This window comes from Oreochromis aureus, linkage group 1, assembly GCF_013358895.1.
Source record: "Oreochromis aureus strain Israel breed Guangdong linkage group 1, ZZ_aureus, whole genome shotgun sequence".
In the NCBI taxonomy this organism is placed as follows: Eukaryota; Metazoa; Chordata; class Actinopteri; order Cichliformes; family Cichlidae; genus Oreochromis; species Oreochromis aureus.
In genome coordinates, this window is record NC_052942.1 from 23,399,469 (window position 1) to 23,420,276 (window position 20,808).

The following is a 20,808-nucleotide window of genomic DNA, read 5'->3' on the forward strand; positions in this document are numbered from 1 at the left end:
AAATAAATATATAAAATGTAGAATATTTCCCAGTTTGAAACTAACGTTGCGTCCCAGACATGCTGAAAGTGAGTGCTTTCCGTTTATTTAAAAAATAAATAAAAAATAAAAGCATTTAAAAGTATTTGCATCAACTGAATCACGTGTAGAATAACTTAATAGTCGGGGCTGCCTTTCAAAGCGCCAAAATGTTCAGGTGGTTACTTTTACGAGTACTCGTAAATTGATAAGAGCCTGGCGTAGCCGTAACCGCTTTGCGTCCCAGTGCACGCGCATTTGTATTGCGTGATCTCGCGTAGCTGGACCTCCCAGGTCCAACTTTGGATATCGCGAGGTTGTCACTGTCTGTGAGTTTTAAAAATTCACAACAAAGTATACTTTTTATTGGATGTGAAATCATTTTGGAATTGTACTCGTTTTATTAATTGGTTGTTTGGCAGTTTAGTGTATGTCTACTTTTGCAATCCTTGTCTAATATTTTTTAAAAACAAAAAGATAAAGATAAAGATAAATAAATAAATAAATAAATAAATAAATAAATAAAAAACACAAAAAACGGAGTAATCTTTGAGTAGATTAAATTTTCCCAAACTGGAAATTCTTGAGATAGAGCTCTGGCTGTGCAACAAAAGCCATATCTGACAGTTACTTTATAGATGGGATAGATCCCACGTGTAGTAACGTTTTATAGACACTGGGTGGCAGAAAATACTCAATCTAGCACAAGAAGCGCAATTTAGGATTTCAACACAGATTATACAGGCATAAATTTCTGCCACAGATAGTATTTAGTAACAATGACAATGTCATTTAGTAATGACAACACCCAGAAAAAGCTGCTAAAGTGAAATATACAAAAATTTCTTATTAAAGTGTTATATTTGATAAGAGGTTCGGCTCTCAATATCACTGTAGAGCTGCATGAAAATGATTGTAGAAGTGGGCAGCTAAGGAAAAAGGTCGTTTTACGTGGCCATTATTATAAGTTTGACAAGTTCACACAAAAGATTATCCCTGTTTTGATTTTGAAATCCCAAGTCTGCATCAAAATTGAGAATTATTTATAGGCCAGTCACAGGATGTCAGTCACAGTCACTTCTGGAATGTGAAGCACCTAGATTTTGTGGTTGCAGACTGACAGACCCAAAAAAATGACCACATGTTATCTGCTAAAAATACAAGTGACAAACCACTTACTTTCATATGTAAACATAACCCTTGCGAATTGTATGTTAACATTAACGGGAAAGTACATGTCAGATTTTTATTATTATTTTTGGGGGGTTATATAAATGAGATCTTTTTTTATTTCTTTTGTCATCTACAGGTTAATATAAAAAGGGGAACTTCTTAACATTGCATGCTTGTTTTGCCTTTTTTTTTTTTTAGTGATGTGGCTGCCCATAATGTTCTGGTCTGCAAAAGAAAAACAAACTTGGAAGTCCATCTCTCTCCTGTCTCTGTAATTTACAGATTTTCCTTTTCAGTTCTAATTCTTTATTTGCATTGATTTCTTTGTAGTTGTTATTACATGCCCAGAAACAATATTGTGTATTGTTTTCATTTGTTTTTAGATCCTGCTATATGCATAATCTCTCTTTTAGTATTCCAAGCCTCAGCATTCTCTAATGCAATACACTTGTGTCCCTTCAGCATTGGAAATACATCTGTCTCTTCAGCTGATCACTTATGCTGTTCACTGAAGCCTCATCAGAAATTATCTCAGCGGAAGGGCGGCTTTCAAGAAGCAATTCTTACACAAGGGAAACAAGGAGAAAAAGCTGAGGTATGCTAGATTACACAAGAACTGGGCTGAAAATCAGTTGCAACAGGCCTGATGGAGTGATGAATCCAAATGAGACATTTTAGGTTCAAGTCATAATTAGAGGAGCTCAGGAGAGAGGTGCAACAGTGAGATGCCTGCAGTGGTTTGAGACTGTATTTCAGCCACTGCTGTTGAGAATTTTGGCAAAACTGATGAAATCATAAATACAGAAAAGTACCAAAGCATTTTTATTGGCAGTGGCTTAATTTTTCTGCATGACAACGATCCCAAAGACACTGTAAATGCAATAAAAATACACCTGGATAGAAAAGACACATAGGTTTCATCATCCAAAGAAGACTGCAGACTTTTGCAGGGTACAATAAATTGTATACACTGCAGCTAGAATAATCCTTCTGGCTGAGATGGTACAGGTATAGAAAGCCAGTGTTTCTCTGTAATTATATACCCTTATACCTACCTTCTGGTCCAATTACAGATGCAAGTCTCTTTTACACGGTTTACCATGCGGTTGCACAAAGCAATAAACAAATAAATATGTATACTGTCAAAAATATTATTTCATTTTTTTCTTCAAATTGTATTTTTTGTAACTTTTTTCTTTTAGTTTGTATCTACTTTAATCTCGAAATATTACTTCGAGATTCATCAGTTTCAACTTTATTCTTTAAAAAAATAATTAAAAACGAATGACTAATCCTTTCTTTCCCGAGTTCTCTTTATGCTAATGTTACAGACCGGTTTGTCGCGAATCCTCGCTCTCAGAGAGCAGTCTGTAGCTTGCATGTACAGCGCAGTCTACATAGACAGAGAAACAGGAAATGTACAACTTCACTATCACAAAGTTAAATCTTTAGTTTTTAAACCCGGAAATAATGTATGCAAGCAGTAAACAGCAGATCAGTGCGTGTTTTCAGCACAGGAGCAGACACATTTTGCTGGCGTTGTGTAAAGCTCAGTAGTGTTTTGCAGTTGTTTTCACACATCTTTCAACCTATGATCGCAATACTATAGAAACGCAGAACAGCGGGTGTGTCCATATCTTTTGGCCCCATACACCGGAAGGGAGTAGTGCCTGCCTGTCTGTCTCTCTCTGTTTATGACAGTGTGTAGCGCTGTTGGAGAGGTAGAGCTGCCGGTGTTTGCGATGGGAGTCACAGCTAACTAGGAAGGGCGACTCTGTCTTTAAGTGTGGCAGAAATCGAAACAAGCAACTGTCAGTGCTATCGCTGTGTAGCTTCGCTGGTTAAGCGGGACTACAGGGCATTTCAATATGGAATTTGTAAAACTAATTCTTCTGTTTTGCTGCCTACACGATATTGCAGGTAAGTTTGCCGTTGACTAACAGAGAAAGTCTTCAGAGCTCGTCAGTGGAGCTAGCGCTAATCGGATCGTGTAGTTGTACTCTCGACAGTTTAACTTGCTTGCTTGCTAGCTAGCTGGCTGGCTAATGTTGTGGAGACTGCGGTTAACTTGTGTGTGTGTTTTTTGTTTGTTTGTTTTTGTTGTTGTTGTTGTATTTTACAGTGTGTACCCTACAGTGTGTAGTCAACCTGTATCAGCTGGTTATCTGGTTAATTAATTATGTTTGGCTGATACAGGTTAAGTACTCCTGTAGTAGAGGAGGGGGGGGCTTGTCTTTCCGTCACTTGCTTAGTGGGAAATCTTTACACTGTTAACGTCTACAAACAAGAGTTTGACTGCCGAATATGTTTGTTACCATGAATATTCAGTGTCGCTAGAGTAATTTGAGACTAGTTTAACAAAAATTTTTCGTTTTATCGGACAGTCTGTGAAAAGCAGGTTAGCTGCGTGACAAGCAGTTACATTCGTCAGAAAGGCACCTGAAGCAAAATACGGTACTTTTTTTGTACTGCCGACTCAAGCATTCGGTCGAAAAGAGATGATATATATCCCGTTCTTACCATAGGTGAGTAACTACCTGGGTGTAGATACATTATAAGTTTTAATATAACTTAACCACCTTACAAAACTTTGTCCAGGCCCTTCTTAATAACACATTTTCTACAGTGTGCCAGATTGGTACTTTAATCGTACTTTAGGCATCAACATTTGTAAGACAAACAGAGCAAAACTGTGGTTTTGTGTAACTGGTGATATTAAAAATAGGTATAATTTGTGTGCAAATGATTAAAATAAAATCATTGCTAAGGGATTATTTCCAGATTTAGTATAGTTACACCACCTGCTTCACAAAACATCAAGACAGACGAGCTTACGCTCACAGTTTAAAATGTGTGCATGTGATTAACTGCAGATACTACACCTGTGAAGTTTTCACTTATTATCTGTGAGGGCAGTGGCAGATTTATTGAGAGCTGGGGGCTGTCATGAAGAACCAGGACAGGAAAACCAAATAGAAATTGATTTCTGCCTTGTGTTGGTAATGAGCTGCTGTGCTACTTTCATATAATTGTATAATCTGGCAAGATAGCTGGTACATTATTAGTCAATTTTCACTTTGTAACATCCATCAAACCTTCATAAAAAAGTTCTAATATCCTGTGGCAAAATATTGCTACTGTAATTGAAAAATTGCTTAATGTATCATTATAAATAATTCAATTTCTTGGCTTATTTCAGATTTGTTTCATTGTGATTACACATTAATCCTCTTTATGTCTTTAAAACCGTCATTGGACATGTCAAGATTAAGTACAAAGTGCAACAACATTGTATTTGCATAAAACATCTCTACTGGCTGTTTTTTGTTGGTAATGTTGTTTTGTTTTTTTGCAGTAGCGTAAGTGAAATTGTGACTCGAGTGACTACATTTTTTTCCCCCCTCTGCTTTTATCTCACAACTTTGCCTTTTTTTTTTTTTCCCTGAACAGAAATGTATTTTGAGCTTTCAGTGTGGCCACTGATGTGAACACAAACATAAGGAAACACTATTTATATTCTTGAAAGGGATCGGGAAGGTGGAGCCAGAAATGTCCTGATCAAAACTTCACGCTTTGTGTTTTTTATCTTATTAATTTATTTTATCAGTTTAACATAAGCTAACAGATTGGATTCCAGTGTCTTCAGATGTACAGCATGACTGATTTATTATACAAACTCAGAGTTGTTTTAGAAACATGTTCTTTCACTGTGAAGCTTTATGTCATTCCACATGTAGCTCTAAAAGATATGTTCGATGTAAGAGGGGCCGTTGCAAGTCTTCTGCCTGTTGACTTTGCAATTTGATGGCTTGTTAGTAATGATGGCGTGACACACAACCGACCAATCTTACTCTGTTTACATGCCCAGACATTTCCGAGGAAGTCTGTGTTTCATGTAATGTAGGTTATTTCACTTTCGCACAGCTGCTGTTGTTTGGCCTTCTCACAGTCACAGCTTCCTGCAGATATTTTTTGAGTAATGTAGCGTGAATTTTTGTTGTGGAATTGATGCCTTACAGGTTTTTGCCAACCCACTTAATTTTTTTTCAGTACTGTATGATACACAATGTTAAGGAGAGACATTTTAGTTGCCCTGAGCTGTCGGGTGCCTGAGATATTGTCTTAGCCGGGCTGCCAGGACCCAGCGTGCATGGCAATGCGAGGCTCAGCTCAGTTCTGATCCATGCTGTGACCATGTCTTTGCTTCCTGTCAGCAGTTTTCTCTCTGTTTTTTATCTCTCTCTCTCTGTCTTGCACTTTCCTGCAGCACTTGAGAGTGAAAACAGATTGCTCTGTAGTGATGATGCCTTTTCAGTAAAATTGACTGGCAGTTTAAATAAATTTTTTGTTGCTATCAGTCTGAAGTGAACTATGTAGTTCCTAATAGCATCGGAAAGTATTGTCATGTAATGATTTATTGTATTTTTTTATTGTTACAATAAAAATTTAAAATATTTAAAAAAAACAGAGCAAGAATAAACGTAAAAGAAAGCAATCCAAAGGAACCAACTGATGTGATTAATGTAGGGTCTTAATAGAGACGTTAATACAAGCAACTACGAGCTTAATTTTGAAGTGTAATAAAGAATTAAATTTCAAATCAAATACACAAAATATAAAGGAATTGCAACCACTGGAAATCAAAATGCATTAAAAATCTCAATTGAATTCCAATTTTTTGTGCATGTTATTTTATAAATAATAGATACACATAAATGTTGTGTACATTATTTCATGAATCACGTACACAACATCATGTCGTATTCCCTGTCTTCCTCCGCTTACCCCTAACCAGTTGGGGCAGATGGCTGCCCCTCCATGAGCCTAGTTCTTCCTGTTAAGGGGGAGTTTTTCATTCCCAGCGTCTCCAAGGGCTTGCTCATAGAGTATCGTCTGACTGTTGGGTTTTTGTCTGTCTTATTGTAGGGTCTTTACATTAACATGTAAAGGCCCTTGAGGCAACTGTTGTTCTCATTTGGTGCTATATAAATAAAACTGGATAGAAATTAAATACATTTATATTTACATGGTAGTGATGACTTCATGTTAAGAATGCAGTGTATTTTATGGCTACAATTTAGGCAGTGCAGTCAATGTGTATTTCAGTTTGGCTGTTGTTGTGTTGACACGCAAGTAGAGCAGTCCTCGCTTTTTACCTTTTGTTTTAATTTTTTTTCATTTTTGTTCGTGTGTGTGTGAGCTATGAGTTATGAGTATGCAGTGACGTGGAACAAATGAACTCAGTACTGGTTTGATGTTTAAACCTATTAGATCTGGTTTAACTTCCTGAAACATTCTGATCAACACATTTTTAGTAATAAAGGGTAGTTCATTAACCTCCTAGGACCTGGCGTCCACATATGTGGACATCACAATTTGGGTTAGTTATATCAAAATACTCAATTTTGCTCTACAACGGCCTGATATCCACTTACGAGGACATTATACTGCTACTTCCCAAATATCAAAGAGAAATTAAAAGTGCATGCCGTGGAAGAGTTCTGGTCTTAGGAGGTTAAATATAGTTGATTTGAATTCTTTGTTGTCACTGAGAGAAGGAAGTGCTTCTTTTACCTTTTAAACATTGTGCAGCTGCCTGCATTTTAGATTCTTTTCGGGCTTGTAACATTCAGGATGTGATGTTTACACACAACATGAACAAAACCTGCTTAGTAAGATGCCTGTGTATGGGAATCAAGAATTATATAGAGACTTTAGTAAGTAAAACAACATTACATTTTGTTATATTGTTTATGTTTACAATGACACCTTTTATCGCTGCCCAGGAGGTTTTGGTAATGTTTGCTTGCACGTCATTCTGTCTGTAAACACGATTAGCTTGAAAAGTTTTGGTTAAATTTGGATCAACTTCTGTGGGGGGTGGAGTGGGGTACTGCTATCAATCCATTAAAATTTGGCTTACGTCCACCAAGGTCTTCAAGGTCTTAATGAAAATAAATTGTGCCATATCCATATTTTCACTGCACTACAAACTTCAAGTATGTTAAAAACAAAACTGAACAAAGAAAACACCATGAATATATAGAAAATACAAAACTACTCCCTTAAAAGTAAGTACTGCCCAGAGAGCGAGCTGCCTTGGCGGATGTTTGCACTCTTGTTGTGCTTCTTCTTATATTTGTTTTGCAACAATAACCTGTGTCTGGGTTGAAGTAAGACGGTACATTTTTTGTTAGTGACAGTTTTCTCAGGTATTTGAAAGCTGCATAGAATGTTAACCTGCTCTTACAACTAGCTTAACTCTGTAATCTTTAACATAAGCTAAAAGATTGCATTTCAGAGTCCTTAGGTGGACAGCATGACTGATTTATCATACAAACTCAGAGTTGTTTTAGAAACATGTTTTTCTACTGTGAAGGCATCCGGAAATAACTGTCAGCATTCTTTTTGAAACCGTGTCAAATGTGATATGATATCTTACACACACACACACAGTGCATACTTCATTCGTATATAATGTATATAATGAAGTTGGTGAGACCTCCTGCAAAGGTTGATCTGTGTTGTCTGAGCCAATAGTGTTTTTTTTTTTTTTTTTTTTTTGTATAAATAATTCATTGTCACTCTTTATGCTTGTCATGCTTGTCATTTAGTCTAATTTGCAAACATTATTTTCCTTGTTTAAGGAGAACTAAAGAAGATGGTTGTTGGAAGAATTTCTAAGTGGATTCATAGACAAGTTCATGCTAGCCTGGAACAGCCTCTCCCTGTTTGGGGAGTTATGACTCCCACTGACACGGAAATTATGTAGTTATCAACAGAACAGTGCAGTGTAAAAATGCAGATAATGTGGCGCATCTACATCATCTATTTTTGCATGTTTGAGTCCAGGTATCTCTTAGTCATGTGCAGAAAATCCTACAGTACAAAAAGATTAGAACTTGATCTTACTAACAAATCCTTAAATTGAGTCATAGCTGAGGATTTTTTTTAAGAGTTCCACAGAAACCGACAGACAGACAGACACACACACACACACACACACACACACACACACACACACACACACACACACACACCCTTTTGAATGTAGATTAGCATTTAAACAGCCTGCAACGAGCTCACACAATGCTATACAGTACAACTGAAACAGACCCTCGTCACCTGATGCGTATCATGTGCTCCTGACTTGTATTTTAAACTGAACACTAGCTTTGTTTTTGTGAAAAGAACAAAGAAAAGGGTCGGTAAGGATGCCGGTAGGGTTTACCTCAGGGGATGTTATAGCAATTGGCTGAATAAGCCTGTTAAGCATGTTTAGCGAGTGAGGGCTTGTACTAAAGCTAGCCAGTATTGTAGAGATTGATTGCTCCATAGGCCATTTCCAGAATTACATGCTAATCTACTGTGGAAAAATGTCAGTGATACGTGAATAAAATTCTAATTATCATTTGATTTATAAAAAACAATATAAAAGCCTATTAGTTTTGATACTGTTGCTGACCAACTAAAAAGCTATTGAACTCTCTTTCAGGTCAGTTTGGGAACCCTTTGAACAAGTATATTCGCCACTATGAGGGTTTATCATATGACACAGAAGCCCTGCACAGCCGTCACCAGAGAGCTAAAAGGGCGCTCTCTCCTCAAGACAGCACCGTGGACCTGGACTTCCATGCACACGGAAGGTCAGTTTAAGTAGAAAAACACACAGCCTTCCTCATGTAGTCACTCTTTCTTTCTGTGCTGACTCAGTTCATGTCTGAGTCTATTCTTCTTGTGCTCAGTAATTTACATTCTAGCCCTAGGAACAAACAAGATGTATTTGTTTTTATTACTCAGTGGTTTGTTTTTTTTTTTAGTAATGTGAAACACTTTTGTGTGTTGTGTTGATAATTATCAGGTTTTATTTTTTTAGTCTTGGTCTGTGTGCACTTTGTTGCCACTGCAAGATTATACTGCACCTTTTTGCATGGATGATCAGCAAGCCGTGTATTTGCCTGTGAAATTGATAAGTGCAAGCTCTGTTACCTAATGCCATATTGTGTAATTTGTGACTTGGTTATGCTGATTCTCTGTTAAAACTAGAGCTGGAGCCAATATGAAATGTTTTTTCATACTGGCAGACATACAGTACATACCAGGGAATTGCAAAAGACATAAAAAGTATAGCTTGGAGGATTTGATTTTCCTTTCTAGCTCTCATTATCATCTTGGAGATGGGCAGTGATATTTGAGATCAGTGATGCTTGGTGATTGCCCGTCAAGATAATACATGACTTGTTTTCCTATTAAGTATTTACAGCTAATAAATTACTATGGAAATTAATTTACTCACCATGGTTTCAATTTGTGTTGGTTGTGGTTGCATATACAGAGCTGAGCTGAGAGACACAGTTGAAGTAGAAAGGTCAATGGAAAATATCTCTTTGTTATTTGGCTAAGATACTAGTTATAGTCCTTAAGATAAGACTCATTGCTCAAAGTTCAAACTCAGGTTATTTCATGTTTTATTTTAACCTGAGAGATTCAGTTTTCATTTATATACATTATCCACATTATACAGTGGTGCCACCCTTGTTTTGGAAACAGGCAACAACACAAATGTTCCCAGATTTGTATCAGCTGAGTTTTTGCCATCTCCTGTAAAGGAACAACACTCTGCAACAAAAATGTGTAAGAATGACACATTTTCACATGAACTTGTGCAACGCAGTTAAAGCAGTCAATGCTGTTAATTCATTTTGCAGAAGGTACTTTTAGATGTGTTTACAAAGGGTTATTAAGAATTTAAACATTTGTTTTTTAAAATGGCATTTGGACTGATACTACTGTAGCGTTTTTCTAATCAGAGTACTTCCTGTGACAGCCTCATTCACACATTCACACAGGGCTTTAACGTTTGCATTTTTAAGCTTTTGTCTAAAATTCACATACACTCCAGTGGATACATTGGAGCAACTTGGGTTTCAGTATCTTGTCCAAGGACACTTTGACTTGTATGGTGAGTTCCCAGTTGGAATTTTTTTTGAGGATTGCCCCCTCAACTTGGATTTTCCATCCAGAAAGTCAGAGCAGAAAAACATACCCCGAGTTAGCAATCCAAATGGGGGCACTGAACATAAAACGATAGCGAAACCGTTAATTTTTAATCTGTACTGCCACTGTTGTGCATTTGTGACTCACTAAATAAGGCATACACAGAGGAGTGAGCAGGCTGTATCCTGTATCCTCTATTTATGTCTATTTTTCACTTTTTCTGAAGCATACTAACTTGACATGTGACCTCCAAGGTATCTGGAATGCAGTAGTAGACTGGAAGAACCAGGGATCAAATAGTAGACGATCCGGTCTACCTTGTTAGCCACAGGTGCCCTTCTTTTGGTCAGAATGTTTGCAATGATAATAATTTGGAGCTTGTATTATTCCTAATCTACACAAATGAATTTCTAATTTAGCATGACCTCCAATCATTTTAAATATGTCCATGCAGTCCATGTCTTTGTGAGACGTGTATTTACTGAATAAAGAGGCACTGTAAGACAAAACTCTGTAAATGCTTAACAAAACCAAAGATGAACAACATTGATTGTTTGGTTATTATTTATTCTAGCCCTGTCTATGTGAATACATTCATGAAACTAGAGCCTGAATGATTTTTAAGATCAATACCAATATTTGGTGATTTTAAATTCCAATATATTGGCCAATATTTTTTCAGGCACATTAAACAAGCATCTGTTTATTATGTGTAGTTATTTATGAATACTTGCTCAAATATTATGACAATACAGTTTATAATCTTGTTTTATCGTCACAAGTTATGGATTACTCATTTATGATCTGTCTGAGTCTGTGCAGATCAGCTGGTTGTTGTGTTTGTGGGTTTGAAACACATGTTGCCAGTAGGGAAGTTGCAAACTATGCAACTCAAACATTCATAAATCACCTGAAGCGTGTTCCTCGTGTCTCTTCTTTCCTTTTTAAAAAATATTTAAATTAGTGGAGGTTATAAACTCTGATTCCAGTATATTCGCTAATGTTTTTACTGACGTTATGTGCAGTGATACTTTGTTGAACGCACAAAAAGTAACAATGGATTCAGTTAAGATTTTTAAGGAGATGAGCTACAAACTACATGACAATGACTTGTCTTAACTTTGAACAACAGACATTAGTTTGTTCCTTTCTCATTTAGTTGTCCTTTTCTGTTTCACTCCTTATTATTATTATTTTTTTATTTTATTTTTTTTTATTGTCTTTTGTCCTTTCTTTTAGTTTTTTGGTATATTGATACCAGTGCCTTTTTACCCAACTTTTGCACTTTTTCCAGTTGTTGCTGAATCTTGCAGAACTTGTTAGCATTGCCTTATTGGGTTGGCCAAAAAAAAGAGATCAATCTCAAAAAATTCAGTTTATAGGAAAGATTCTGCTCAATCATCAATCATCTGCATCATTTGTAAATCATAATAAGATCACTTGTAAGTAAAAGCCTTAGACTCTGCAACAGCAGGAGCAGTAAATGGTCCACTGCTTACTCCACAAATACATAAGGCTGGGTGGTTCATGCTTGGGATCAACTTTATTCAGCATCTTAAACCCAGGATTTTTGACTGGGTAAGTGGATATCACTTCTTTAACAGTATGAGCTTTCCTTCCATTACTTCCCTGTCTTGTTATATAGGTTGCCACTGTAAAGTGAGGCAGCTTTTTATCTATGGCCCTGGAACTGAGATGGGTCTGAGGCTCAGAATTTAAGGAGACACACTGTTCCTATTCCACTGTGTACTTTTCTGTCAGGTGGCGAAGGAGGCTTGTCATGCTTCCACTTTTAGTTTGAACTGAGTTTTTTACTTTACATGGCACAGTTGTCTGTTTGAGGTTATATTGAAGCATATGACTACCTTTCTGTCGTCTTATTTCAATGTTGTCCTGTTATGCTAGTAAAATTTAAGTGTTTTAAATGAAGAAGCTCACACTTGCAGGCATATTTCATTTTGGTTGACTAGACATTTTGCACATTGTGCAAAAGGGAAACTTAGATTAGTTTGAAAAGTCATCTAGCTCTGCTGCCTGTTTTGGTGAGATAACCACTTCAACTCTCCAAGCATACTGCAGTTTCCAAAAAGAGCTGCAGTATACCTGCTGTACATGAGTATGATTTATATTATGCAAGCATTACGGAGCAAGAACTGCACAGATAATGCTGCCTACCTGTTATATTTGAGTTCTAAAAAGTTTCTTAGATTTTTCTTTGAAATAAGGGGACACTTAGCACTAAGTGTCCAGTTTTTTGCAGTATCACATGGAGTGTTGAAACCCTTGTACATATTAAAACTGTGTGTCAGGTATTACTTGTACAAGATAATTTACAAGTCATGTCTGACAGTTGCTAGTTATCATGCCAGTTAGAAATATCTAGATTTAACTAAGAGGTCTTGAGGCTTGATGTTCACATAACATTGCATACTAGAACTTATTTTGTTTTCTTCTCCTCATCCCTAATCAGTCAGGGCAGATGGGTGCCCCTCCCTGAGCTTGGTTCTGCTGGCTTCTCTGGTTTCTTACTGTTAAAGGAGTTTTTCCTTCCCACTGTCGCCAAGTGCTTGCTCCTAGGGGTCATCTGATTGTTGGGGTTTTCTCTGTATTATTGTAGGGTCTTTACCTTCTAATATGTAGTGTATGGAGGTGACTGTTGTTGTGATTTGGTGCTATATAAATAAAACTGAATTGAATTAACCTGTAGCAGAGATGAGGAGCTACAGAGATGCGGTAAAAAAAAAAAAGTGAACTAATAATTGACCACTTTCTTTCAGTTTTTCAAAGCTGAGCAATAATATTAATAAAAGCAGCTGTACCACAGACTATAAGACTATGCCACTTGACATTAAGCTTGTGTCTTGTATCCTCACTGAATTCATTTAGTGTGTGCAAATCAAGGCTAACACTCTCCCTTCTGTGAAAACTCAAGGCCAGGCTGTTTGGCACTGTAGAGGTTTGTTGTAACAAGAGAAAAGCGTTCTTGTGTATTCCCACTTGCATGAGTATTTGTGGCCAGATCAGGTGACAGAAAAAGGCAAGTCACAGGGTCTCTGTGCAGGGCTCCTTTACAAAGTGAAGTGCCATGGCAAGCATGCGCTAATGCAGTGCTTGTGATTGGGATATAATTCACATTTCTTTGTAGTTTCTAACTTTGAATCAATAAGACCCATAAGTGATTTTTTTTTTCCTTAAAGATGTAAAAATATTTGACAAAAAATATATTATTATTGTTATTATTATTATTGTTATTATTGTTGTTATTATTGTTGTTATTGAAGCAGTCAAAAAATGTGGCTTATCCATTAATGAATGTAATACATTAATGGATAAGCAGTGGTATGTAAGGTTCATACCACATACTTTAACCAGAATCTCTTAGGATTGCTTCCCAGTTATGTCTTGATTTCATCTCTTACTCTCCTCTCGTTGTCCTTGTTTCCCACTCCTCTGCACTGAGATTTAACATCTTCTGACCTGATTTGATTTCTTCCAATTAAGTAATTTGGAAATACTATGATTTTACGATGATTCATTGTGACCAAGCGACTTAATATTGTAAATAGAGCTCTATGTAGTGATAAGTAGATATTGCCCCCTTTTTAGCTGGAATTTTCTCTGTAGAAATGTCTTGAGGGCACCCCATTTCTGTGTGCTTGGCCTGCTTACTAAGCAGTGGATGACTGTCAGATGCTTGATTCAGTATGTTCAGCAATTGGGATTTGTCTGAATAATTTAGCAGTGAGCTGCTGCTGTGAGACGAGTACCACTGGGTTTATCCTTGGATTCCTTTCTTCCCGTCTTGTGGACCATGTTGATTTGTTGGTATATTTTTTTCTGGTCTTTTCTTTCTTTCTCTTTTTTGTCTAGGGCACTTTATAGTTTAGTGATTAGAAACACACTAAATGTGTTTGTTTTTCCACACATTGCAGGAGAGACATGCTTCCCACTAAACCTGCTAAGATAGCTAAATGACATATACAGGTGCAGTTAAGCTGCATTGTTCTGCAAAGCCCAAACCAACTGTTCAAGTCTTACTTCTTCATTTACTGCTTTGTTTTCTCCCCTTTCTTCGGATTTCCTGCTTCTCTGTTCTCTGAACACACTAAGCTCCTTTACTGAGTTGCTGCGCTCTGAACCTTGACTCGCATGGGTGTCTACGGCTTGTGGCAGACTAGATTGAGCCCCTGCAGTCTGTTGCTTCATGAACTGTCTTTGTGATAGGAAATTCTGAATAGGAATGCCTTTTACATGCTTTTTAGTGTATTTCTATACACCTTTTTTGCTATTATTGCAATACAAAAGATATAACCCACAATTCCACTTTGCCAAGCTTCTCGATACACAGGAAACACTGCAAAAACTGTATTGTTCAACTGCTTCATAAACAAGAGCAGCCACATCCTAAGTGTAGAACAGTTTTTTTTAACAGAATAACCACTGGTTTGTGACTTCAGTGGTACGACTGGCCGCTGTGGGGAAGTTGTCACAGAGGTGTTAACTTCTAAGATGAAGAGGTAAATGTTGTAAAGAACAGTTGCAGTTTTAAGGCAGTTAGGTTTTAGACTTTGTAAGGCTTCTTACCAACTAGTCATTCTCTTTTTGAACCCAACCACAGACAGTGTATCTAGGACTGGGCGATATATCGCATTTTTAAATATATCGATATATTTATATACGAGATATGAGATGTGACAATATCATTTATATTGATATAGTTTATGTTACGTTATAATTATACTTGTGGAACCTTTCATTTTCTCAAAAATCGACTGTGCGCCTTATGTATGAATTCTGGTTGTGCTTACTGACCGCAAACCGATTTTATGTGGTGCAAAGTGCTCAAAAACCTTTCAAAAAATGTTTTGGTACGACTTTGGTAAGCTACGAAGCTGCACTGCTTGATGGATTGTCGGAGCATTACGGCTACCATAGTCAGGAGCCTCGCAGAGTGATACGTACTCTCCTTCAACGTAATATTACCGTACTATGTGTGTATAAGGACCACAAATGGGCACCTGTTAAGAGACATGGTTACAAAGAGGATTTCAAACTCCAGGCTGTCAGTCACGCAGTAGAACTTGGGAACAGAGCAGCTGCAGAATCTGTCTGTCTTAGTTATTATGCTCAGCGTCTTTCAGTTTACATTTTGACTGCACAATTGTGAGCTTTTTGTTATGCACAAAAACAACATTGTTTTATTTTATTTATGGAGCATTATTATTTAATAAATGCCGATAATTTATTTCTGAGTAATTTTTTTCTTGTACATCTACACTGGATGTTAATAAAAGTGCCTGTGTGAGATTTGGGACACAGCTTTGACTAAGAACTCTCTTTTTGTTCTTACTTTATGACTTTAAAAAAATATCGAGATATATATCGTATATCGCCATCTAGCTAAAGAATATCGAGATATGAATTTTGGGTCATATCGCCCAGTCCTAAGTGTATCAATCCCTGACAACTAACTCTAAATACATGACAGTGCAGGTTACATTTCTAAGTGAATAATTTGCTTTGGCTGTGACCGGAATTATATTTATGAAGACAGATTTATTGTTTTAGAGTCTGGGAATTGTAATGGGCGTGCCAGTATGAATAATAAGCCAAGGAAATTATATACTGTATCTGTTGCTATCTCTGTGTAACACTGCCGACTTCAAACAGCAGGTCATGTTGCCGCCATTGTTGTACAGCTTTAGCAGTTCTCTTATTTCACCGTCTCCTCTTCTGTGTCAAATACTTGATCCTTTTTCTTTCTCTTGGCTTCAGATGAAATGCTCTTCAGGCAGAAAATCTGTAGACGAGGCCGGCTTGTGTTCGACTGCAAATCCACTTGATCCTTCTAGGTTATTATACATGTTTGTATCTATAAAAAGCATTCATAATGACGTAACAAAGTTTTTACCAAACTGAATACAAACCAAAAGCAAGGCTGTTTCATTGAGCATATCATTTGGTACAATGAACCAATACATGGAAAATAAACAGTAATAAAAAAAGGGGTGTGAAATGAAAACTGGACTGGGAAAAACTGAATGCAGGTCAAAAAGTCATCCTGGTGAGGGAAATCCTGAACCGTCTGAGCCATGAATAATGCCTTGGTTTCTAACTCTGCCAGACACTCCCTGACACGTTGTACTGCTCAGAGCATTTATCTGCATTTTCTGTTTTCATTTTGTTTTGCTCCATGAATGTTTTCATGAATGTTGTGTAGAAATTTTACTGTAAGATCCTTAGTCTGAAACAAACCTGTATACTGGAACTTCACGGCATACACTTTGTTCTCAGTGGTATTATGTCCTCTGTGACCTGAGATTATCGTAGCTTTGGTTTGGAGCCTAATGTGCAGCTGGGAGAACATGAACACATCCTGCCTGACTATGATTAATCTCATTACTATGCCTGCCTATAAGGGCAACTGTGGTATTTAAAATGAGTAAAAAAAAAAAAGGTGTGGAGTACTTTCAAAATCTGTTAAACAGCCTACTTTAGCTTAAAGATTTCCTGCTGTGAACAGCTTTTTGGCCTTACTGATGATTGTGTAAACACACCAAAGCCAAAAAGGTCTTGAGCCATATAAGGTTAATACTGAGTCATGTGGAGGAATTTATAATTTGTCAGGAGATTTCTGATAAGGAGTTTCCATCTGAACTGCTCAAGAGTTAGAACCACTAACTTCTCAGAAGTGCCTCATGTGAGCGCCATGTGACGTTTGCCTTTTTGCCTTTGACATCATTCTCATCATTTCCACTGAAAGTATTACATAAAACAGTGTCTGTGCACTTGCAAGGTTCATGTGGTTTTCCTTGTGACATAATTCTTCTGACTCACTGAGCTGCGTATTTGGTAACAACACTAGAATGGTGAACCTCTGTAAACATTAGTGAAGTAAATAAGGCTGCTTTCTCAGCTTCCTGTCTTAGATTTCCAGTGTTTCTGGTCCTTTATTCTAAAAATCTTCAGTAAGAGGATGACAAAAACACTGTCAACACTGTGAATTATGAGTGTCTAACTGTCTGCAGGACTGTTGCCCACATCTAAATGTTAAAGTACAAAGTTTGAATGTGGTGTTAGACATTTAATGTAATTGGACATTTTTCCTATTCTTCTTTTCAGACATTTTAACTTGCGGATGAAGAGGGATTCAAAGCTGTTTTCTCCAGATGTTGTCATTGACGTGTCAGGGGAGGAGAACCTGATTGATACATCACATATTTATAGTGGAGAACTGTATGGTAAGTTGTGTGTGTGTGTTTTAAAGGTAGTGTATCTGATCCATTTGTAGCATTGTTATTTTTCAATTCAAAGCCTCTTTGTATTACCTTTTAGGTGACTTCTCAATTGAAACGTTGTTAAATGTGTAAACAACAAATCACAAGCCAAATCACACAGGACTTATTTTTAGCTTTTTTCCAGTTCTTCCTGCTGCTCTTATTTCCCTCCCTTCCTGGACATCTTCCTGCTGCCTGTTTCCAGTAGAGTTCAAATGAACAGGAGGAAAAACAAGGGTGTTTGTTTTTTAGTGTTTGGTCTGCATCAAACAAACAGATGGAGAGGAGAGGTGTATACTTGTGCTTGAATATTTTCTGAGCTGATAAGAAGTCAGCTTCTTTAAACCACTAAGTGACATTTTAAAGTTATTCATGATGCATAACTAATCCATACATGTAACAAAGCAGGAAAATCACAGTGTGAATAAAGTTGTTTTCACACCGGTGCTGTGTAGTTACCTTAAATCAAACCTTTTTTTTGGTTTTTTTTGCACTGTTGTGCAGTTCATTTGTGCATGGCAGCTGCACTGGGGAGCAGACCAAAACCACTGTAGCCAGATCCTTTGGAGGAGGTGATCTTGATCTGAACAGAAGGAGAAATAAAGGAATAAAACGCAAAATCCTCATTTCAAAGCAATACAGGAAATGACTAAATGAGAAAATATTGATGTGAACTGTGACACTTAAGAAGACGTCAGACTAGGGAACAGGGGAACCAATAAACTAATACAGAAATGAATCAGAGGGAGGAACAGGCAGTGAAGTAAAACTAACATTCATATAAATCAAAACTTTAATCAAACGGATCACAAAACTGAAATTCATAACATGAAAAACCATAAAACAAAAACAGCAATCAAAGACTTAAAGTCGGAATCCAAAAGTGAAAAGAAAAACAAACAAAGAAAACATCCCTGACAAAAAAAGCAAAGCTTATACTCTAGAAGCAGTACAACAGACAGTAAAACCGTAAAACAGAAACCCATATTAGCCAAGCCTTCTTCATCTACCGTTGTCGTCATCATCATCATCATTGTTATTCCTCGTATTGGTCGCCGTCTCTCTCTCTCCTCTTCTCGCTTGTGTTTTCATGTGTTTTTCTTTTTTTGTTTGTTTGTTTGTTTTAACGGTTTTGGGTTGAGTGGTTGTTTATTTGTCCACTTTGGCTTGTTAGTCTTTTTTTTTTTTTTTTTATTTGCTTGCGACTTTAGGCTACACAAAAAAATGACTTGTCTTCATCTGGTGACCCTCTTCCTCTTATGTGTTTCAGGTGAAAAGGGCACTATGACACATGGCTCTTTGGTTGATGGGCGGTTTGAGGGCTTCATTAAAACCCAACAAGGAACATACTATGTTGAACCCTCAGAAAGATACCTACAGGACAGGAGTGTGCCCTTCCACTCTGTCATTTATCACGAAGATGACATCAGTAAGTAGGCACTATATTTACATTTGTAGTCTGAGGTTTAGTATAGTGACCAATTCTTTTTATACCCCTGCCAAATGTCATTAACTTGGTGAAGAAGTGTTAAATACACAAAGGAAAATTATGTTATATTTTTTAAATAACAAAGTGAAATTTGAATTTTTTTATTTTATTTTTTATTTTTTTCGGGTAATTCAGTCGCACCAGACGTTTTTGAATCAGCGTGCCAGACAAACGCTTGGGGCCTTAGACCGTTGGGGGCTCTCTAAAGAGTGACAAGCTTATCTTCCTCCTCCTTAATCTTAGCTGGGAAATTGCATAAATGAGCCCATTTTCGTAGCACACCAGCTGTTTCAAAATGTGAGACTGTCATGTCTGCTGATAATACATTTAAATAATTGACATTTGATCAGAATATGTGTAGCTGTGATTGATATCTGTGCTGTCCAAATAACATTGTTATTATACATTGAGACTAAATTGGTACTTGAAAGTCATATTTAATAGTTTAGTTTATGAGCTTAAAACTGAGTGAAGCACAGAGTATAAGTAGTAGTAGTAGTAGTAGTGGATAGTAGGATATTGTTCAGTATCCTGAGTCATGGACAGGGTGTTCGGTATCGTTTGAAAACTGGATCGGAGAATGTAAATGGCTTACATCCATTGCTTTTGTCAGGCTCCAGAGCTATAGAACCAGGACACTGCAAGTTTCTCAGTGTTTTCCATGAAGATGGGCAAATCTGAAATTATTTAGAGGTTGATTTCGACCAAGCTCCAAAAACATGTGCACAGTCCGTGAGTCAAAATGCAATTCAGTAACTTGAGACTTACAAATTTAGTGTGAAGGCTCTTTCATATGGGAACAGGCATGCAGTGCGCTAACTGCGAGGTTGAGTTCCGGCAAAAAAATAATGTTGAGTTGGCTGCTACACTCACGGTCTTCATGTGTACTAAATACTAAATGACATTCTGCATTTCTACTGGTCGCACAAATGTATGCAGGTGCTCCCTGACCGGGGGTGCATTTAGCAGCATGGCAGGGAATCAGATATGAACCCTGTCCTGGCTTTAGACCAGGGCCGTCTCCTTTTAGTGAAACACCACTCAAAACATTGCAAGAGCCTTCCCTGGAATTCTCTGACCGCCTCAGGTTTGCATTTGAGACATGTGATACATCTCTGCCATTTTTAGCACAGCAAAGGTAGATGAGCAGGCAGACAATAGCATGGGCCACAGGTTAGGTTTACAGTCAGTTTCCCAGGGCATTACAATAGAGCTCAGGGGCTCTAATTCAAAGCTCACAGCTCCTGTGAATGTCATAATAAGAGAAGAAGTTGCTCCTTGTCACACTTCTTCCCTGATGTGCCACTTTTCTCCTGCTGAAAACTGTTTGTGGTCTTTGGACCAAAGCTGGAGACCTAGCTTTCCTCATTGTTCATCCTGAACATAAAGTTTAGGTCAGTTTGACAAAGAAGTTGATGTTTGCTTTCAGCACGAGTTTGTGGTCACTGGTGAAATTCAGTGGTAAGAGAAGTGCTGGGAACTATGTAAGAAAACTACCCTCAGTGGGATAACTGCCACACTTTAATGAAGTGCTAGCTTTACTCTTTATGAGGTTAGTCAAAGAAAAATTTTGTCACAGTTTGCACAGAGGAATTTATGACTTCTTAAATTTCCTAAGAAACATCAAGTGGAACTGAAATTGTTTATGTGGTGCTTTCATTAATTCATCCTTCTTCCCTTACTGTTGCAACTATAATCAACTCTTATTTGCCCTTTTAAATTTTCTACTTCCCTACTCATCATTGCTAATCAAGAGTGAAGTAGCACATCAACTTGTGTGGAAGTGTGTTTTTCATTAACACACTTCTGCTGCACGTAGTCCCTGCTAACATCTGCATCAGGTTGTAAAGATAA

The 20,808-nt window shown here is 37.3% G+C and overlaps 1 protein-coding gene across 1 annotated transcript in view; it reads left to right on the forward strand.

The window, feature by feature from the left end:
* Positions 1-2,751: 2,751 nt before the first annotated feature.
* The window catches only part of adam10a (ADAM metallopeptidase domain 10a), a 29,722-nt gene continuing 11,665 nt past the window's right edge, over positions 2,752-20,808 (forward strand). The window contains exons 1-4 of the mRNA XM_031758092.2: positions 2,752-3,111; positions 8,687-8,837; positions 17,311-17,429; positions 18,736-18,894. Coding sequence (XP_031613952.1) covers positions 3,060-3,111; positions 8,687-8,837; positions 17,311-17,429; positions 18,736-18,894 — 481 coding nt within the window. The 5' untranslated portion in view covers positions 2,752-3,059. The remainder of the gene's footprint in view (positions 3,112-8,686; positions 8,838-17,310; positions 17,430-18,735; positions 18,895-20,808) is intronic.